Source organism: Anabas testudineus, chromosome 17, assembly GCF_900324465.2.
Source record: "Anabas testudineus chromosome 17, fAnaTes1.2, whole genome shotgun sequence".
Classification (NCBI taxonomy): domain Eukaryota; kingdom Metazoa; phylum Chordata; class Actinopteri; order Anabantiformes; family Anabantidae; genus Anabas; species Anabas testudineus.
In genome coordinates, this window is record NC_046626.1 from 17600385 (window position 1) to 17622619 (window position 22235).

At 40.1% G+C, this 22235-nt stretch overlaps 1 protein-coding gene across 1 annotated transcript in view; it reads right to left on the bottom strand.

The window, feature by feature from the left end:
* Positions 1-534: 534 nt before the first annotated feature.
* Positions 535-22235, bottom strand: part of ak5 (adenylate kinase 5) — a 47811-nt gene continuing 26110 nt past the window's right edge. The window contains exons 8-14 of the mRNA XM_026375180.2: positions 20093-20166; positions 13519-13564; positions 12229-12273; positions 6846-7009; positions 2287-2403; positions 1724-1924; positions 535-1284 (exon numbers count right to left, since the gene is read on the bottom strand). Coding sequence (XP_026230965.1) covers positions 1210-1284; positions 1724-1924; positions 2287-2403; positions 6846-7009; positions 12229-12273; positions 13519-13564; positions 20093-20166 — 722 coding nt within the window. The 3' untranslated portion in view covers positions 535-1209. The remainder of the gene's footprint in view (positions 1285-1723; positions 1925-2286; positions 2404-6845; positions 7010-12228; positions 12274-13518; positions 13565-20092; positions 20167-22235) is intronic.

The following is a 22235-nucleotide window of genomic DNA, read 5'->3' on the forward strand; positions in this document are numbered from 1 at the left end:
ACAGTGAACTTACAAGTGAAAAGAGTAGTAATATGAAGTACACATTTATTAATCAGTTCATTTTAATGATTAGTAGTCAATGTCAAAACATCTTTCAAATGCCTCATTTTGTTTAATAACCAGTTAAACCTAAAGATATTAACTTTCATAGACAACTACAGAAACCAGAAACTTCACATTCAGTTCAAACATAAAGCGAGAGTAAGAAAATTATAGAAAGTAGATTTTTCTTAATATGTTCAACCATCAGCCCAAATCTAAACCTACTTCGGCTGTCAGACGAAACGAAAAGCAGAAAGCTAATTTGTTTTATCACCTTTTCTTCCTGCTAAAATAATTAAAATGCTGATTTCCTTATTGTGCTTCTGTGATGTAAAAGACTTCCAGGGCTCGATGTGTGACAATAATGTTCTCTTTCATTTTCTCAGCATGAACTTTGTGTTGTTGTGAGCGTCTCACCAGCAGATGGGGCTATCATACCAGCTGTCATCCTCTCCCACCCGTGTATGTACAAAACACCTGCACACACTGGGAAATCGTCCAAATGCACTGGCTTTATTGAATGTTAAATACCAGACTCAAACAAGCACCTGTACAATGAGCTTTGAAACATATAAATGCATTATTCTTCAACACTCTTGATAATATTCTGCTTGTTTTTATTTGATGCACAAAAGGCAGTTAAGCTTGATTGTAATACTTGCATGCTTGTTACAATATAAAGCATGTTGCTGTGCATGAGAGCATGAACACACGCTGACAATTTCCCTTTCTAGCGTGGTGGGAACCCTCTTTCAGCTCTAGAGAGACTTCACATTCATCTGGCAACACGCTCTCAGTCACAGCAGGGAATGCTGTTTTCTCAGTACAGTTATCTTCCTCATTCTGGCAGTTGGCAGCATATATTGAGGTCGATGTAAGAGAGAGACAATGCAAGTGGAGCAGAATGTGACAACCACGCGCTTCATCTGTGTCAAAAGCAGAGAGAGGCTTCACTGAGTGCTGGGAGTGTTTCAAAACATCAGGCGGGACATGCGAACCACTGGAGCTCAATGAGCATGTGTTTGGTGCAGGTGTGAGGTTATGAGGGTGTAGGTGAGTCTCCTTTGAGGGATGTGGCGGAGAGAGAGAGAGAGAGCGAGAGAGAGAGAGGGTCTTCACGGGTCGACCTCCTGGACAGAAGAGTTCGGGGTGGGAGCGGTGAGGAAATCAGAAGGTGGAACAGCACTCCATCGCCTGGCAAATCTGGGCGAACACTTCATCTGGTGACCTCTCTGCATCAATCTGAGGACGGAGACAAACTGGTTGAGACGAGACCCATCACAAGTCATCAGTGTCTTCACGTGCACGCGAGGACAGCAATCTGCTGCAGCACAACATCTGTAAGCTCACAGCAGACTGATGAGCTCAATACCTGCTGTGGCATTGAACCCAACCACTCCAGCTCATTTTAAAGGGACAGTCGCTCCCACCCTGACATTGTATGATGGTTTACTGACCTTCATGTCAGAGGAAGCAACAAACAAGTATTTAAAACTATTCTAAGCTTACATCTGGTGCCACATGAAGCATCACTGGCTAATTTAATGTGTGGATATGATATAAATCATACAGACTGACCTTCGTTAGGCTTTATATTCCAGACAGCACTTGATATAATGAGTGATAGAAACAATATAATGAGCTGACTCTAGCTGTACAGGTGTACTAGTTTTTTCTTTACCATGTGCAGAAGCTTCTTGGATTCGTAGTGAGCTGCCAGTGGCGGGTTGTTGGTGCAGAAGCTCTCCGCTCTCTTGTGCACGGCGCTGTCTCTGTCTGTGTCGGGATGGAAGCTGGAAGTGGATCTGCCACGGCACTGCAGACGACTAGACATGGTGTCCACCGGACAGTTCAGAAGAAGAACCGCACTGGGTTCACCCATCTGACAAGCACAGCACAGGAGAAGCAGTCAGTCTGATTAAAGCAGTGGACCTCAGGCTACAGCTTCTGTTTCACTTCCTGCTGTATGCCACTAACCTGTTGTGTTCGGCTTTAATGTCTAGAATTGTTTTTTTTTTTTACTTGTTTATTAACAGTATGAGTCATTAATTATTCTTTATACTGATGTCAGTGCTGCATTTAAAACACATCTCTGAATCTCTACTTCCTCTCTCTACTTTGCACTCATTAAACCTTTGCAGGTACATGATTTCTAATGTGTCTACTGGTGAGGGGCTATTCCTTCTTTTATTCATGCTCCTGACCACACATGTGCTGTTTGCTCTGTCGCTCCAGCGCTCTGACCTTGGCCTCGTACTCCTCCGCCTGTCTCAGGTCTCTGGGGAACCCGCTGATCACAAGACCTTTTCCTTGCCGTACTGACGACGCCACCACATCACACAGCAGCTCCAGGAGAGCGTCCTGGAGATCAAATACACACACGCAGCACAAGCATTTTTAATTAACACCTAAAAAGAAACGAGGATATGCATGTGTTTACATGGGACATTTTACAAGGCCTCGTGTGCAACATGCTGGCTCATCCATGTTCCCTGAAAGCTCCACTGTGTCGATTAACAGCAAATTAGCCCAGAATTGTGCTCATCGTCTGAAATCTATCTTATATATCGTCTTATAATCACAGACTAAGATGCTACATTACTTCACAGGTTGATTTCACCTCCTCAAAGCTCCGACACTGTAACGTCGTCAAATGTCAGCTGCTAGATGCTCCTCTCAACAAGTTCCTGAACAACATTATTACTCAGATGTTTGGTTGGAAAACTACATTTCTGTGCAACCCTGTCCAAAGTCAGATATAACCTGTACCTGGACGGACACCCAGAGCTGCCTAAGATGCATCAAATGATGTGCAACTCTTCCTCCCATGAGAGACCGATTTTGACATACAGTACCTACTACTTGCTCTTTGGCTTCAGCCTGAAACATGGAACTGAGAGTGAATTTCTCCCTTTCTGAAATGTTCTTCCATCTCTGCTTGGTGTCACAAAAAAAAAATAATAAAAAAACCCCAAACTATGTTGTGTTGTGAGGTCTTACTGCTGGTTTTCCTGACTGTGCCCTGTGCAGACACACACATGTGCACACATGTGGCCAGACAGATCTGCAGAGGGATTTCAGTTCAAATCAAAAATTTAATTGCACTTTCTGCGTTGCCAGGCAACAGTACAGTAACACTTCACCAAGTCGAACTCTCGCCGTGTTGATTTTACAGTTTTACCCTCACCGGTGAACCACATATGACAGCATTTCTATCTCACTTCGAAATAAAACCCATAACTCTGATAGCGGTGTGTTGTTGCTCTACAGCAGCTTTTATAAACCTGGAGAGGTGCACTTCAGTAATCCCACAGTGGGATTATTCGTCCTGCTTTGAATCACTGCCTCTCTCTCTCCATATCTCACTTGCACAACATAAAAATAAGCATTTGGCAGTGACTATGTTAGTGAATACATGGGACATGACCTTAATGCGCTGTAAGAAGCTTAGACAGCTGAGCCTTGCTTGAAAGCCACTGCGTTCCCCCATGGAAATGGAAAGTTAAAGTAAATCTGTGTGAGGGCGTCTTTATGTCTTGCAAATCGGTTCAAAGCAACAACTTCTTTATCTTGAAATAATGGACAGCCTCAACGTCTCGGTACAGTTAGTGTCTCTTATTTTTGCATCAGTTGTTTGTGTTGCTCACAAAACTTGGCGTGACGCATTCAGGAGCAGAAATGAAAGTTCAAAAACCGCACAGTTTTCACTTTTCTCACTTCCCTGTTGATGCTTTGTTCCAGAGACGGTGTTACTGTAAGTTTACTGTAAATAAGGATATCACAGGACCTCACTTTTGTTTTCATAAGGATTACATTTTAGGATCCAACTAACCAATAACTACCATTCACCTTCTGTGAACATGTTTATATCTAAACATAAAACACTTTTAGCTCTGGTTTTGGTCCCCACCAACTTTCATGCACAATAAGTGCTTCTTAAGATGCTAAACGATTCCCTGTGACAGTATCAGCGTTCTTTGTGTCTGAAAACAACCGTGACAGTGAGAGAAAACAGCAAAGTGGAGCTGGACAGCTAAACAAAGAGCCGCAACTCACTTTAAAACTCTGTAAAGATGGTCCTGAACAAAACGAGGAGCACAAAGTCCTCCAGAAATTGTGCATCAAAGCACTAAATAAATAAATAAATGAGCTGCAAAAAGCTCTTTGTTAGATTTTGTAACCTCACTGCTCCACACGAAGGTTTCCAGTCGATGAATTTCACTTCAGGTCTTTTCTTTTCTTTCTCTCTGACAACCAGACAATCCAACACTTGCTGCAGGTTATAATGAAGCGAGAAAGGTCATCCACCGAGCCGTTGTTATGTCACTTTGTGCTGTTCTGGAAACGTCTGCATTCACAGAAGTTTGCAGTTGTGCAGCTTTGCCAACATTCACAATGTTGACAAAAACATTCAGCGGAGGCTGTGTCAGAACAGTATATACATACTTATATGTTCTTCCCAGCATGCATCAAGGTTTCCTTAGGTTTGTTTCCCTGAAATTCTTTTTTCTCAAGTGACTGAAACTATTCAACGTCTTTTTCTACACTAGACAGAGATATGAAAACCACAACTCATCATATCTGCACTATTACTGCCTGGTTCATGTACATGGAGGATTAATTAATCCGGGTTCATTTTAAGTCATGATTCGATGACACTTCAGTAACTGTTGATAAAAATAGAAAAACACATTAATAATGAGTAATCACAAATTGAGTTTGGGGCCAGAAAACTCAGCATGTTAATGACACATTTACTGAGCTACTGCTGCTGTAAATTAACCCCCTCTATACAGGACATACTGGACAGTACACGTTGTACTCTTGGACAATACAGATTCTCTGCAGTTAACCTCCAGTGTCTCAGTAACTCACTCAGTGCAGGCTGTGATGATTTTATGAATGTGAACACCGTAAATGGTCTCTGGACAGGAAGAGGTTAAAAATCCTTTTTCTGTTTGCTCGGACAAATTGTGAGCAAACCTCACTTTGTCAGGCGCAGTGAATGGACATGCTGCCACGTTACATTTCTTTTCAAATTTGTTACGCATGGAGGCCAATCAATGTTTGTGACTCACTCGAGCCGATGGCTGTGTATGAAAGTGGCACACACACACACACACACACACACACTGAGCCACACATCCACCTTTGAACATATGAAGCAGGGATGGCAGCGTGTGAATGATAGGTGATGTGCGTTTTTATGTGAAACGTCACACATGACAGAACCATGGTAGGTTTCTGTGGCTTAGTGTTGCCCAGTGCCAAAATACATCACCGTTCATCATCTCTGGGTTCGCAGTGAGAGATGTGGAGGATGAAAATGAGTCTGGGTGGCTAAATATTTGTCACCTCTGTCCGCCACAGTGAATTTATAATGTGATCTAAGTCTCATTGGGATGGTGCTAATATATCAGGGGAAGGAGGGCAGTAACATATTTGCTCTGCTCCCTGGGAGTTGTGGATAATTTATCTGGTTTATGCAGTTTGTGAATTGTTGTTTCCAGCTCCAGTATAGGCTCAGACAGCCATGCCAGCTCTGTCTGGTACAGTGTGTATAGATGTGCAATCTCTATTTATTTCATTAGGTTTTTGGCAGTAAAACACGTTATATAGTATAACAGCATTTTCTCAGAAGAGGGGAAAAAATGTGTTTCTGCAGATTTAACATCTTCAGCTGTGTGTATTTATGAGCTAATATGAATCTGCAACATCGTGTTTTTAAATTAGATTTAGTTTGCACACTTTACTTTTCAGTGCTGCCATGTTTTTTGCACTAGTCTTTCCAGAAACCACCTGTCAGTCAAAATGTGTTGGTGGAGGTTCTGTGACATCTATATTCAGCCATTATGTAGTTGTTTTTTCTGCTTCTACCATATTCTCATGTTGTTTCCAGAAAATATTTTATTTTACATTTACTCTTTTTCAAGTCTGACTCTGCAAAAGTTGCATTTTTTTGAACCAAGGGCGCAAGAAATCTGTAAAATGTTTCATTTAGTCAAATAAAAATTCAAGTTGCAAATTCTGATTTACAGAGTAGAAAAGCAGCTTCACAAAAATAAGCACATCATGTTTTTATAGTGTAGTTCTCGAGGTCTGAGCACTGCTTGATCTTTCTTTTCTTTTCATGCAATATGACGTTTTCTACAGAGTAATAACAGCAAATAGCAAAAGAGAATTGCTAAACTTGTTTATAATGTGACAAAAATATCCTGTGCCCCGCCCCCCCCCCCCCAAAAAAAAACATCCATAAACTGAAATTAACTTAAATGTCAATTATATTTATGTGTAAATATTCAGATCCTAGAAATGTTTTTTTCTGTGTGTATGTGAATGTCAAGTCAGATGAGCTGGCAGCTTCAGAAAAAAAGATTATTTTGCTGATGAAACTGTTATTTCCCTTTTGGTGATGAAAATAAAACCTTTATTCTGTGCAAATAAGAAAACCAGAATCTCAATCCACCTGCAGACTAACTGGCCTCGAGTATTTGTAAAGGTGTCTTTCCTTGAACTGTCTGATAACAACTGTCTCGTACTTGTGTGTCACACTGTGAATGACACACAGGTTTTATTTGATCCGGTCTTTGTCAAAGCAATTTCATGTCACATTAGGTAATGAATGTCAGTTGAATTGTAGCACAATGGCATAAGAAGAAAAGTGCATGAGAAAATATGACTTTATCCACTTAACTTGTAATAAAGTTAATAGTACAGTAATAACACAGTTGAAAAAATGTGATTAAATAATTAAATCGTTTTCATTCTCGCTTTCTACACAATATGATGACGACCACACTGACCTCGGGCAGCTGCTCTCCTCTCTCCAGGACGTCCCGCAGGTGGCGCCCTCTGTCACTTTGAGACTGCAACTCGTTACACAGGAGGTCGCTCACGGTGACACGACGCAGGCCGAACCTGTCCTCCATCCGCTCACACTGGAGAGCCTTCCCCGAGCCGGGTCCGCCTGAGAACACACACGCAGGTACGCACGAGGATCAGTCCAGATCCTCACAGACAATCAAATCACTGAGACTGAGCACAAATGAGGTGAGGAGGAAGAGGCAGAAACTGAGAGATGAAGGAGGAATAGTGAGAAAAGTGTGGAACGATGAAATAGGCGAAGCTGGATCTAATGTAGCTAATTATTTAAATGGTCTTTAGATATAATTTCTTATTGGAACATCTCAAATGTTCAGTATTTTGCAAGCTAAAGATGATTTTATGACACCACACACCTGTTAGTCTACAGTTGTGAAGACAATCTGACCTTAATCATTGTTGAGACTGAGACTCCACAGGGCGCCACAGGTGATCCTTTCTCCCTGTTTATTGTGCTGCATCTCACCCCCTGACTATTGTAAACCTCATTTTATCCATGTTCAGATGTTCTTTCAGAGTTTGTTTGTTTGTATTTGTGTTGGTTGTGGTTCTGTTCCTGGTTGAGCAACTGTAGCAAAGCAACAAGACAATTTCCCTCCGGGTCCAATAAAGTTCTTTTAATCTTTTTGTGGTTACACTATGTTTACACACTGAAGGCTGTGGGTTCATGGTTTGGAAAGACTGTGGCCTGGCCTTAAAATCAAGTCTAAATGATCAAGAAGCCCTAAAACCAAGATGCTGTGCTATGACTCCTGCAGGTGTTTTATCTCTGGTTAACTGTATTACTCAGCCATGAAGCTCTGCGATGCATAACTTGGAAGCTGTGATTTATGATAACCGGCCCCGAGCTCAGTAATAAGGCTCATGGTATGCTTCATATTCACCAGTATTCTGTTCGAGTCTCAGTGTCGCTGCCCTCTGTCAGCATGCAAAAACAAATGTCCTCATCACCATTTACTCAGAGCACGGACAGATATGAGCGGGCCCGGTTCAATCACAGGAGTCAGAAAAGGTCCATAAGAAATCAAGGAAGGGGGTTCATTCATTGTGCATTCAGCCACTTCTCACTGACTTAATTTATTCTCCCCAAACACCTACCCAGTAGAGGTATTCCTCTGCAGCTTGACACCTCTGCCAGGAAGCAAAAATAATGACCCACCGGAGCTGAACCAGGAACCCTGAGAAGCTTGTTAGTGACTCTTCTAGTTAGTCGGGTCAAACCTGGTGAGACCATCTGAAATTTAGATCACCTGGCCTTGTCATTCATATCTCAAGGCAACTTGAAGTTTAATACTTTGCCTCTGCACTCTTATTTATTCTACTAACACCCTAAATCTTATTTGTGCTCTTACTTATTCACGCTTTTGCAATTAAAGTTTTTTTTAAATTTCCAAAATGTACCTTCCCCTCTCTCAGTTAATTTACCCAGGAGTACATCTGCAAACATGAATAAAACTGATTACAATTTTTTTTTGGATGTGGGAAAACCAGTAGCTTGAATAAAAATGTTGTGTATGTTGAAATCAGTTCAGTTTAAATCATACTAGTAGCTTTCCATGACTATACAAGACATACAGGTGTAAGGTACTGATGTTCATCATTTTAATGTTTGTTAATTAGCACTAAACAAAACAACTAAGGCTGATGGTAATGTCGTTTTCAGGATATAAACTGAGTATTTGTTTGTAGATTTCCTTGTAATCTCTTTGATAGTAGAAATACAGTATTTAAAATCTGATCATTCATACGTAGAGTAGACAGAACAGAACTGGCTGTTATTTAGGATACATTCACATCCCATGGTGAAGTGGAGCAAATCTGATCTTTCTACTCACAAGTGACTTTTTAATGTGGTTCCTAGAGCTGATTCACAAACAATCCCTGACAATATGGCCGCTGTCACAATGATGACAGATGGTATATTTTAGAGAGAGTCCATGTCGACTTCTCTCTGTCTGGTAAAAATAAAAATTGAGGAGAGCGAGGAGGTTGTAGATTTGTTGTAGATTTATGCAGCCAGTTTTTGAGGAAATTGCACAATTTGAATGTTGCTGTTAACTTTATTGTAAGTGCATTGCTCACATTTCAGTCCAATTAAGTAAGGAGCATAAACAGATCTGAATTACGCATCAAGGCCTGTAATGTGAATACACCCTTACTGATCAATTTAACATCTAGGAATTGTATTTGCTGATAAACAGCTCAGCACCGATGCATTTTCTGGTATAAAATCCAGATCTGAATTGAAAAGAACAGAAATGAGTGAAGCAACAAGAGATAAAAGACAAGTTTGCTGAGTATTTGTTGTTATTTACACTCTGCTGAATGCCTTTTAGATTGTTCGTGTAGGTGGAGGCTTCGATTTGAGAAACCATCCCACCAAGTGTGCACAGCTCTGTCACAGCGCTGACCTCCACTGGATCCAAAGTGACAGATGGTATATTTTAGAGAGAGTTAGAAAGGGATGGAGCAGCAAACAGAGTCGCCTGCACCAACGGAGATGCCTCAGTTATCCGCATCAGTTTGACATGTTGGTGATGATCACTGGCAGAAAAGCATCTGAAAACCTAAACGCCAAATGCAACAAGCGAGGGCAGAGCTGAATGAGAACTAGATTTCCAAACGATGGATGAATCTGCTTTGGACGCTGCCTGATTGAAGCTTAAATAAGCAAGTGACAATCATCGTGGAATACAGTGAGATGCCAAATCAGATGAGCACTATCAGTCTCTTAACACTAGAAAACAGATTTAAATCTCCACTGATGTTAGAAAAAGGACCACCCAGCAATGACACATCTAATTTTTTTGCTTCACTGTGCAGTAATCTATTTTACTACTGGGTTTGTAGCCATTAAATGCAGATTTTAGGATGTTGCTAATGTTTTTTAACCATCTTGCTACATTAAGGTTAGTGAGCTGCAGCTAATAAGGTAAGACAAGAGGCGATCTGCAGCTACACCATCATATCGTTTTTTAATTACTGTACATGAAGAAATCTAAATTATTATTTTATCTGTAACAGCTACTAAACACTTTCAGTCTATGAGGATTTATAATACATAATTTATTTTTTTCCCTGCTTGTTAACAGCATCCTTTAACCCCAGAAAACTGTTTCCCACTCAAAGCCACACAAGTGTAAAATTGCAATTGCATCAATTCCAAACAACTGACATTACAGTGTGCTCTCCCACCAACAGCAGCACAATTTAAATTTGAGTCTGATTACATGTGTAAAAATGGTAATTTTCAGAAGAGAGGACAGAAATAGAAAATATAAAGAGAGGAGCAGGGGAATAAGAGCATGAGGAAGAGAAAAGAGGGGAAACAAACTAAAAGCACCTCCTACATACATTAGCATTCGCTTCAGGCTTTATCAGAACGCTTTTTTGAAGCACTGCTGCAGATTTATTCAACCTTCACACCAGTTATTATAGTCAGGGATGTATTGGATGGGTGAGCTCACAGTAAACGAGACAATCTACTCTAAAACGTTTAATTAAGGCAGTTTGAGAATTTCAATACAAAGACTTTTTCTTTCCTAAACTGACTCGAGGGTCTGAGGACAGAAAGTGTTGTTGTAAAGCAAATTAGTGTCAGAAAATGCTAAAATAAAATGATATAAATGAGATAAATCTTGATCTCAGTGACATTTCTCAGTTAAATAAAAGCTTAACTAACCAAATACTAAGTAGAACCCAGGATTTAGACTCGTTTGGCAGAGTTTACCATAAAAAAACGGCACCAAATTCTAACTGTATCTTTATCATGAACTAAAAAGCGCCTTCAGTAGTTCTGAACTAACATCGTGTTCCTTGTACAGTTCATTATCGCTCTCATCAGCATTTCAGAAGGCAGGTAGACGAGCAGCGAGTGACTGGTGGTTGAGCCCCGTCCTCACCACATGAGAGACCAAAGTCAGACAGACAACCTGGGTCTGCCCTGCAGCATCTGCGTTGGAGGACGTGAACATTTTCACGTACAAGGGAGGCGTCACCATGCTGTGTCAGGGAGTCTTTGGTTTTCAAAGTCAGCATGATGTTTGATGTGGCAAGAAAGAGAACGCGTCCTCCGAGGTGACACAAACCTCACAGACTCAGGAGCCACTTTATTTTCTTCTGCCTCCGCCAGATAATGACTCGTAATGAGCACGTATCCTATGTTTCTTTTTGATTTTTAAAACGTTTTGTACTGGCAAAACACTGACGGTCCTGATAACAAAACTAAATTAAATCACCTGAAATGTGAGTCTGAATAACTGGACGTTCATTATATGGACAGATAGAGTCTAGGTGACATTTATTACATATAGTACCGTTGGCATTTTCCTCCAATTATCTGCTCCTGCTGAGAAACAGCTCCTTGTCTCCGCATTTGTTTCTCAAATATTCAGATAAACTAGTGTTAATTCAGATCAGCGAGGATTTTTGTTGCGTTCATTTCTCAAACCACGTAACTGATCTGTTATCTGTGTGGGTGTGAAAGGGAACAGGACTGATTAAACAGTCTTTTAATGACTGGATCGTTTGTGCTTTTCCATGATGTCTGTCCTGTCTTCAGTGAGGAGATCGGGCTACTGCTGTCACTGTGTATCATCAATCACAGAAAGTACATTTACTCCTCTGCACGAGTGTCTGTGGATTTTAACTGTGGTTGATTTTTAATGTTATTTTTTATGTTATTGCAGTAAGAAACATCTAATAAGCCCCACATTTTAGGGCTACTCCCATTATTTACTGATCTGACAATTATTTTTCTTGTGTCTTTGTTACTTGTATAATTATTAACTAACTGTAAAGTGACAGAAAATCACTTTGTATTTGCCCTAAACCTTTTCCAGTAAGGCTCAAACTACAGGAATGCTGTAACGATCTTCAATTGACAGTGAAATACACGAGGGAGGCAGCAGATCTACATGTTTAAGAAGCAGGAAGCAGCTTATGTTTGAAAAAGGACGTGAATTATAAATGAATGCAGCTGTAGATTGTTTATGTTCATCACCTAATTGACTAATTATTTAAAATTGAAGTACAGTATAGACAGCTGCTCTCCCCTCCTGTACTACGCAGTGTCAGACTGTAACAGCCTTTAGTGCTTTTACCCATGATTTTAAATAACTGACTTCACCTTCCTCTCCTGAAACTGCACAGGATCAAGGTTGTGAGCTTTTTCTGATCATACTTTCATTAACTTTTGCTCCAACTGCCTCAGAACAGAGAAACTCTGTGAAAACGTGAAGTTTCCCTTCGTGACAATATTTCGTTGAGGTGTGTGTGTATTTGAGCTCTACTACACATACATACCCATCATGAAGACGACCTTTGGTTTCCTCTGTTCTGTATTAAAACCTATGAGATAAAAAAGACACAATGCACATAAACATAAATCAAAGATGTTCAGTTCATTTTACACATTTTAAATGTATGATGTATTTAATATATTAAAAAAATATGCAGAAAAATGCATCAGGAAATCATCATCTACAGCTTCTGAAGTGTGTTGTCACGTCTTAGCAGATGTAAATATTTGTGGCCCATATATATATTTGGACCGTCACACAGAGACACACACACATTGTGACTCTGTACGCCTCTAATGAAACACCAACGTTTTTCAGTTCAGGCAGCTTAAAGTGAGTAGTGTCAGCTTTAATCAAAGGGTTTTACAATACTGGATTAACCAGAAGGAGTTACAGCCATTTTTATTTATAGTCTCTAAATTAAAGTAGCCTGAAATTAATTGGACAAACCAACATAATTAGACCTCACATGATGCTCTGCCTGGTCCATACTACATCTGTCTTCACCCTGCTTGTTTGTGGTTCGTTTATCTGTCAGAAAGTGAGAAGCAGCTCAAGTGGATTCAGGGCAGATGATGTACCGGGTCACTGCAGGACATTTTGAATCCTGTATGATATTGTTCAACCTCTAATTAGTTTCACTTCAGGGCCTTATACTAGTCATTTACTGTCTGTGTATTATCAGATGTTCATTTGGACCAGTGAACTTTAACATATAGACTTTATAAAAATGTATTTCATGTTCTAAATGTCACTTATGGCCAACATGTCGACCAAACGCTGCCTTCACTAATCGGATGAGCGCTTTCTCCCTCCTCTCTGTCCTCTGCCTGGTGCAGGGCGGCGTTAGCGTAACGACAGCGAGCTGACGAGATAAACATCAGGTCTAACTGGCGACAGTGAATCAACAGACGAGCCCTCCTCCTCCTCCATTAAACAATCAATACTGTTGATGCAGAGCGAGGCCGATGAACACAAATGTGCACACACACACACACACACACACCGTGCAAGCAGAGGTTCATTCAGGTATCTGGTGAATAACAATTATGACACTTGTGGCATTTACTGCCATAGAACAATGTGTGTGATAAAATGAATGGAGTTACCGCTACTTCATGAAAGAAGAGAAGATGATAAACGTGCACCTGCTAATGAAAAGCTGTGTGGATAGGGTGTGGTGCTGTGTTGTGTCCTGTATGCTATTAAAAGAAAGAATGGGGGATGTTTATATTGTCTATTGAGTGTTTATACAGAAAATCAATATTAAAAATCAATAATTTCATTCACTTACTCTCTGCAGCTCCTTCAGCGTACCCCAGTTCTTGCTCCTCTTCCACCTGGACAATCAGAGAATTCACATTTTAGGTTAAACCATAATTGTTTTTGTGTATGTTTCATTTGTTTTTCACTACGTACTTGAGGTTAACACTCATTGAAGACGGGTATTAGGGTTAGAGGATGAGGGACGAAACACGGCCAAAAGTATGTGGACACCCACATGTTAACACTAGATCAGACTCTGGTATTTGAAAAGGCTTAAGATAATAAAGAAAAGAAGTACGATGAAGACCTGAGTAAGAAAGAGACTGAGATCTGTGTAAACCCTCAGTCTCCCTGCAGCACACAACACATGGTCTGAGCCGGGAGAAGGACTTAAATTCCCAGCAGCATCATTCACTGAATCTTGATTACAGAGTTACAAACACATGTCAAAGTCAAACTGGAGCAGAAAAATTGGCTGAGAGCCATTTTCCACTTAGTTTAATCTCTTTCAAGAGGAAATCTGATTCATTTGATTCAAGCGCACATCAGCTATGTCAGATATTTAACACTATTTTTGAAAATGAAGTCTCGTCGCTGCACGTTTCCATGGTTATCCTCCTCAGCGTTTGGCCATCTGCATCATTCTGTCACAAATAATCAGCTAATGACTTGAGTGGTAGCATTAGAAAAATCATTAATAGTTCTCATTTAACAGTCTGGTCGCAGCAGAAACAGAAAACACGTAAAAGCCAGAATAGCTGGTGTCAAAAAGGCTAAAAGACAGAACCAAATTATTGATTATACTCGGATCACTGCTGATCTCTGAAGTATGTACATACACAAGAGGATAATATCCAGAGCCATGACAGTGCTAAGACCCTTTCAAGCCTGCTAGGACAACTAGTCATTTGCTGCTCACACTAGAGTGAGTTGGGTGGATGAATATTTTCTGTGGTTCTAGGTGTCTTTGCAGCTTGATGTAGCTGCAGTGTGCAGCATATTGTCACATTTTAATATTATGAGATCTGGTGGCACAAGATATATTGACCTTTAATCTGTTGTTATTGTTCTTGTTACGTGCAGTTGCAGTTTTAACTAAATCACTGGAAATAATTATGTGTGCCTTTTAACAATTGTGCTGTCTCCACTTCACTTTCCCACAGCTATGAAATGCGCTGGATGACAAAAACAACCTGTTATCTCATAAAAAATATATTTAAGGGATGTCAATCATAGCAGCCAAATCCCATTACTGCACATGTACTTTCACAAACCAGTCCCATCGGGGGAATAAAAGAACATGACATTAAGTAAAATGTAAGTGACAACTTATTACTACTTATTCCAATATAAGCATTAAACCCCCACAGTCTGGCTTCATTTAGTTTCTTCTTACAGATTTTCTTGGCACTTTAACTCCATTTAAACCCTCTTTACTCCAAATGCATGGTGCATTTTGCATTTTGAATTGATTATTTAAGTCTAATGTGTGTTAAAATTCCATAATTGACCATTTTCATGGGGTGTATATACAAACAAAACATTTTTTGAAACTGTTGTGGGAGTATAGGAAATGAAAGTGTACAGATCAATTTGTTTTTAACAAACTCATCTATACTGATGTTCATATTGATTATGAAACTCTATTCTCTGTGTCTCTGTGTCTGGTCTCATGCATGCCGCCGACAGAGACGTGCCCAAACAAAACATTATGCGCTTCATCACCTCCATGTTTCTGTTCGCTTCTTCCTCCAAAAAGCAATTGAATGTGTGAAAACTGAGTGTCCAACTTCGCATTTCAGAGAAAAACATCTAACATTAACATAAATCCAACGTGAGATGAATGTCTGCCAGTTTAGTGGGGTTAGAAACATGCATTTCTCATACTGAACTCAAGTAATTTTCACTGAGCAACAACATATTCACATCACAATCAGGTGCAAAAAGGTAAAAAAGTATATATATATATATATATATATATATATATATATATAAAACAATAAGACATGTGGAGACGAGCTCCCTCTAAAAGATGGAGCAGCTACATCTACAATCTGTCAACACTATGTCTTCATAAAACCATGCACAGAATAAAGTAAATCTCAGTCTTACAAACATCATATGCTAATAAACTCAATAAATACATTGACCATGTTTAAACATTAAACACAGCAGCATGATGGTGGGAAGGCTGCGTTATCTGTCTGTCACTTATCAAAACATGTTTGGAAACAAAATTTGCAAACATGAGAGACAGGATTGGGATGAATTGTGGTAACATTTGTACACATGCATGGCCAAACTTCTTTTTTGTCCTCTACTGTCATTATTTGATCAGAATCTTATAGTAAGAAATACTTTTTTTTATTTATTATCTGTAAAACTCAGTACTTTACTCACTGTTTAGTGCTAAATAGTACAAAATAGTATATGATAATGAATAATAGATTAAGCTGACAGCAGCATGTTAGCATTAAGGAGTGTTTTTATCCACCTCACTGCCAGAAAACTGCTCAACATCATCTACAGACGGGCGCCTGAAGAAAATGGCCTCCCATGATATTTCCCACCACAGCCAGCTCTTGACCTGACTTTGCTATAACTTAGACATGTGGCTGTGTGGAGAGGGGTCATACTGGGCTGCACTTATACAGGAGAACGCCCGAGTAAAGTAAAGAGAATGAAGAGCTCTGTTAGTGTTAAATAAATGCCGTCAGTGTGGGGGAGTGTTGGGTGCCAATGACAAGCCAGCTTGGCATGTGGGTACACCAACTGCTCCGATGACTCAGAGAGACGAACACAAGCACAACACACACTGCTTAAACGTGATGAAGACCAGATATTACAAACATATAAACGCACATGTAAACCCTGTTTTTGTTTATTCTTGTACAGTGAAAACTGTATGTTGCTGATGAACGTATGCAAGACACACAGCACGTGTACAGGAATAAACACGTATTCCTAAGACTACACTTACTGTAAAGTCTATGAGATTATGATTATGTTATCTTTGAGTAGCCTACAATTAGCATAAGGACTTAAAATTGATTCAGTCTCTGGCAATATAAATGTATTATGGTATAGGGATAAATGGCACCAGTGGTTTTGGCTAATGCTTTGAATTAGCACCAGGTGAAGTTGCACTTCAGAAAAAATGGCGCTTTGAATTAAATGCTAAGGCTAATATTTGCTATATAGAACTAAACAGTAGATCTGTAATGATAAAAGGTATTGGACATATTGAAATGATCACATGATGGAGGCTTTAGATGATAAAGTAAAGAGCCATAATTGAGAACGCTGCTAACCGACAGCAACAGTATATGTAATAATAATTACTGATGCTTCATTAATCTTCTAGGGGAAATTCTTGTGGGCAGGCAGCCCTGTTATGGTGCCAAGGGTTCAGTGTGCAGTGTCAATTTGACATGGGGTCAGGAATCAGAAGAAGAAGACTGCTCTATAGACTGAGTTGTGCTTTTAGTCCTGTGAGATCTATGACTGTGTGAAGTAGATTATAATTGTAGATTGAAAATTGTTAGGACTGGATGAATTTGTTCATCTGCCTAATATGTGACTAAAAACTCCACAGAAATTAAATAGAGCAGGGTCAACAGTGTTGCGGCGCTGCTCTTGATCGTAATTTCTGAGAATAATTCTTTCACATCAGACTCCTGCTGAGACACGTGTGGCTGCTGTCCTCTACTCATTATTTTCAGACCCCGGGATGACGATGTTGAAATGTCCTGTCCGTCAAAATGAGTCTGGGGATGCTCTGATGAGCTGAAGAATGCACATCATCATCACACAGAAAGCAGCAGCATGACGTCCAACACATTAATGATTCATGAGTCTTTTGAATGTGGAGTTTCACTCACGCTAGGTTCAAACACATCTTACCATAAACACATCTAAAAAGTCTCTGTAGTCACACCGCATTTATCTGTATTTGTCTAATATTTATGCTTTTGTTTTCTCTTATTTAGTTTTGTTGTTCTATTATTTTGTTGTGTTGATAAAAACTACTCATAGCTCTTTTCAAATTAGCCTGATTGATCCAGTCAGTATTAATATTGGATTTATTTAGCTGTAACAGCTAGTGCAGCCATGTTGGCAGCAGTTTGATGACTCTTCTGTAGTTCTTTCACCAAGTTGGAGAAATTGATAGTGTCAGAAATCCCTGACTTGGAATTACAACTCTGAAACTGGCAGAAGCAATTTTTTCCCAACTCAGCTCCACATAATCATCTGAATCATATGATGTGACCACGGCATTAGAAAATCACTTCTCACACTAGGTGAGTTAACGAAAAAACAGTAAATATATGTAAAAATACAGTAAGTGTTTGCTTTGTGAATCTACGAGGTTGCCACTAAAGGCCTTAAACGTCACTGTAACAACACTTTTCATTAAATAAACATTACTTACAGACATAAGACTTAGAAAAATCGACCATGAAATGATCAAATTGTCTCAGAAATGCAAAGCATATGCACTGTGGATGTTCTGCAGCAATAAATTGGTTTGTGGACAGTAATTGGGGAAAAAAAGTCCATGAGATCTGACACCAGAGACCCAGAATTACTGCTCTGCCCTTCTGTGGATCACCACACTAACAAAATCCATCTCAGCCTCATATCCGAGGCCACAGATATGTCTGTCAAGGCTGCTCAGTCTCTTCATTGCACTTCTCGCCGCTGCTCGCCACAGGAAGGGCTGCACAGGGACGTCACTGTCTTCAATGAGCCACGTACACCTTTTTTGTTTGCTCTCTCCTCGTCCTCAAGCTGCTCTGTGGTTTCCTTTCCAAGGATTACCACTATATTGCATCGCTTTATCCTGAGTCTGAATGTGGAATTAATGAGTGAGTAGGTGACATCAGTCAGTAAGCACAGATGAGCCTCGCTTGAGTCCACTTTTATCTGCTGTAAGTGTGTTTTATTATAAATCACAGTCAGCCAGGAAGTCCAGGAGACACTCAGCAGGATAACAGCTGGGAGGTAACAAAACCACTGGCTGTGAAAGTAATTCTGTTTGTGTACAGGGCTGATTAAGATTAAACAACGTCGGCTCCATGAACGACACGCAGACAAAACATCAAAACATATCAATAGAAGCTGAGTTACAAGGAGAAGGAGAAGATTTCACATCGTGCTCACGCTGTGCCGCTAGGTTTCAACCAGTTTTGGCTGCGATGTTGTGCCATTAATCTGTTGCTGCCAAAGATTGTGATGAAGAGAAGAATTGGAATCGGTGCCTGGTAATGAACTAATTAAACGAATCAGATATCTGCATGTGATTACAACTTCCGAACACAAGGGTAAATTATGATTAGTTCTGATCAATATGCAGCGTTTGTTCATCTCACATGATCCAGAATAGTGATGTGAACATTTTGTTGAGCACTTCAGGGATTTTTCTCCCATGTTGAACAGACTGAAAGTTCATTCCTGACCTTTAAAACTGCAGCAGTTCTGAAGTGATGTCCATATATGAAAGATATAAAAACACTAAAGCCCTTTTCATTCAGAAACCACAGTGTACTGCTGTAAAAGATGTGTCTGCATAGTTACAAGCATACACAACAGGAGGTATAGGCAGTGCGGTTGCTACTTCCCTTTATCATATGATTTTTCTGTAGGTGTCCAAGGATTCGAAGCTCTAACCCTGAACGACAGCAGAAAAAACTCCACAGATGCAGAAGAAGAAGAAATGTATAAATAGGTAAATGAGAGAAGTGACAGTAAATGTTACAGTGGAGAAATTTTTACTCCACTACTTCTGAATGATTGCTGAGCAGAGCACCCAAACTTCTTCCCTAAAGAGCGTCCGACGGTAAATAGACTCAGTTATCACAAACGGCCTCCCCGGTGGGAATTCAGTGCATTGAATAAATGTAAAGAGGTGCGCTGTCGACAAAGAGTGTGTGCTCTGAAATTCATGCCTGCTTGGAAAACTGTGTCAGGCAGCAACAATCCCAACCAAACGAAAAATAAAAAATAAAAAAGCAGAGAGAGTCGGAGGATGGAACATGAGACAGAGGTCGGGGTTACTCTTCACTGCAGCGCCAGGACAGTGTGGAGGAATGAGGCTCGCCAAGCATTACACAACAACACTCTCCATCTCTGGACATGTGTCTCATTGAATCATCCGGTCTTTGAAGCTAGTTCACTGTTTGCCAGCTTTGAAAGGGTAATTTTGGGATTGTCACTTCTGTTTTGCAGAGAGAGAGAGAGAGAGAGAGAGCAGGACGTGGAAAAGGTTTACACGTGTTGGTGAAGAAAGAAAGAAACCAGATTTCTATAATGGGCTAAAAAACATCCCTGTGAAAGAGCATTAATTATTAATATGGTGTATTAGTGTGGCAGGAGGAATAAGACTCAGAAACAGTTTATCCATAAGCAGGAGATGTTTGTTCATAGTCCTGTTCCTGCATTCTAATATACAAAGTGCAAATAGGATTAGTTTGTCCCAGAGAAACAGAGGATCAGCACAACCCATCAGACCAGAACAAAGCTTTCCTAAGCATTGGGAATAGCGGAGTAAGTAGCTCCACAGTCAACAGGTAATAACGTAATGAGCAGTAATGTAATCGTACCTCATCATATTTGCAAGCAACGTCCGCCAGGCTGCTGGTTTCACCCAGTAGGCTGAGGTCCAGCTCACTCGGCCCTGGAGACAGAAAAACCCACAACATACAGCAAACTTAGTGTTTAGAGGAATAGTTTGGGTGATGACGTGCTTATTGGACAAATTAAAAGCTGCATCTATAACTAAGTTGTGTGGTGAGCATAGAAAGTGCAAGACTGTCACAGGTCTCACACTTGGGCTTCTGCCTGTGGTTAAGTACTTTGAATAACTTACAGTACACAATGTTTTTCTGACAACTGATATTCGTGACCTTCTAAATACATTAACAACATTTCCTCATGACGTCAATAGGAAATCAGTTAATACAAAACATGTTTGCTGCTGCAGATTAGTTCTTTATAAGCTTTAACTTTGTCCTTGTACCATTTGTACATAACAAAGACACAAAGTCAAATCACATTTCTAGATGTAGACATGTGGAGGAACCTGTTATATTCACAAAGACAGATGAAACTGCACAAAAACACATGCATGTGCTAAAAAAACTTGATGATGAGGACAATAAATAGGAGAGATGTAATCTTATGCTCAAACATTGTTTTGCTAATTTTCCTTGATGTGTTTTTTTTTATTTTTGTCTTTTGCACACACAGCCAAACTTAGCATTTTTATATTTAATTAATTTTAGTACATTGGACAAGTTGTGTGATGTATTTGAATTTTGATGTGCTATTTATTATTTAGATTTTATTTATTGACTCATTTAAATGCTAAAATAACTGTATGACCTGTGTTTGTACACAGTTTTCTGCCTCTCACCCACAAACCTGAACTGAACTGAACTTCCTGCTGCCGAAGGTGACGCTGTGATCAATTAACTCACAGCATCTTCATCCCCTTTGTCGGTGTAAGTGGGTCATAAATAACGCAGCCCGTTGGCTGAATTTTTTCCTGCATCCCAGATCCTCCAGATTAGAGAACTGGGTTAGATTCTGTGAGAATGCAGCATCGCATCAAACATTAATTCCACAGAGAACAGCAGCTGTGAATTTCTTAGATGCATTAAGTTAAAAAGGCTTCCAAATGCACCGGATTTGTAGGGCAAACCAAAACAGTTCTCTCTCGCTGCAGTTCCTAACTCAAGAGTCAGCAACATGTCAGAGTCTGTCGGGTCTATGGGGAGAGATGGCTGCACAATGACAGCGTGGACATTTTCTGTTTTGCTGCTGAGGACAGTGATGTCAGGTGGCCGAGGTTGTGCTCATCAGCAGCACTCCAGTTCGGGCCACATGTGCTGCTGTGATAATCACGGCCTGAGGATGGACAAGGCTGGAGGAAGAGTGGCGACATTCTTCTCCCTCCTTGGAGAAATGTGGCACTACAAGCCGCAGATGGACTCTAAGGTCGTTTCTCTTTAAGACCTTCTCTTGAGAGTCAATTGGTATTTTTTGCAGTTTTTGTTTTCCTGCAGCCTTTCTTTAAACGTCACATGACCCACATTTCCAGTTTGTGCATTTAAGAGTTTTACAAGACAAAAACAGACCTTGTTAGTCGTCCTTTCAAGTTACATTCCACTCAGGATGTCTTTGTTTTTAGATTTCTGTGTGGAGCATGTATAGTGAGAGGCTCCCTTATGGAAAACGTTATGTGGAAGGAGTTCTTCACCAATGTATAGATGCTACGCTGCTCTTAAATGAGTGTAATGAAGTAGATTCTTGAAGGGAAGTGCTCTCAGTGCTTTATGTCATGAATGAGGAAAACATCAGTTTTATATAGGTTTACTCATTCACATTTCAATAAGGTAGCATGAGGAGCTCTAGGTGTCAAAGATCACCGGCAATATAAACCTCAGTCGTATTATGTGCTTGGTCTTTTAACCTGTTAGAAAGATTTTAGAGAAAAACCAATAAACTGTTTTATTGGCTCAATCTGATGATTCAGGGGTCAATTTGACTCTAATATCAAACCTCAAAGCAAGAAGAGGTACCGATTTTCATTCTGACAACAGACACGGATGATTTTGTGTAATAACTGTCATCCAGGATAGTGCTGCCTGCATGAGCAATGACACACAGGCTGGAGAGCGCGGAGATGCTACATCCCATCCTGCAATATCACTGAAAGGTTTGTATCACTGTGCAGCAGCTTTC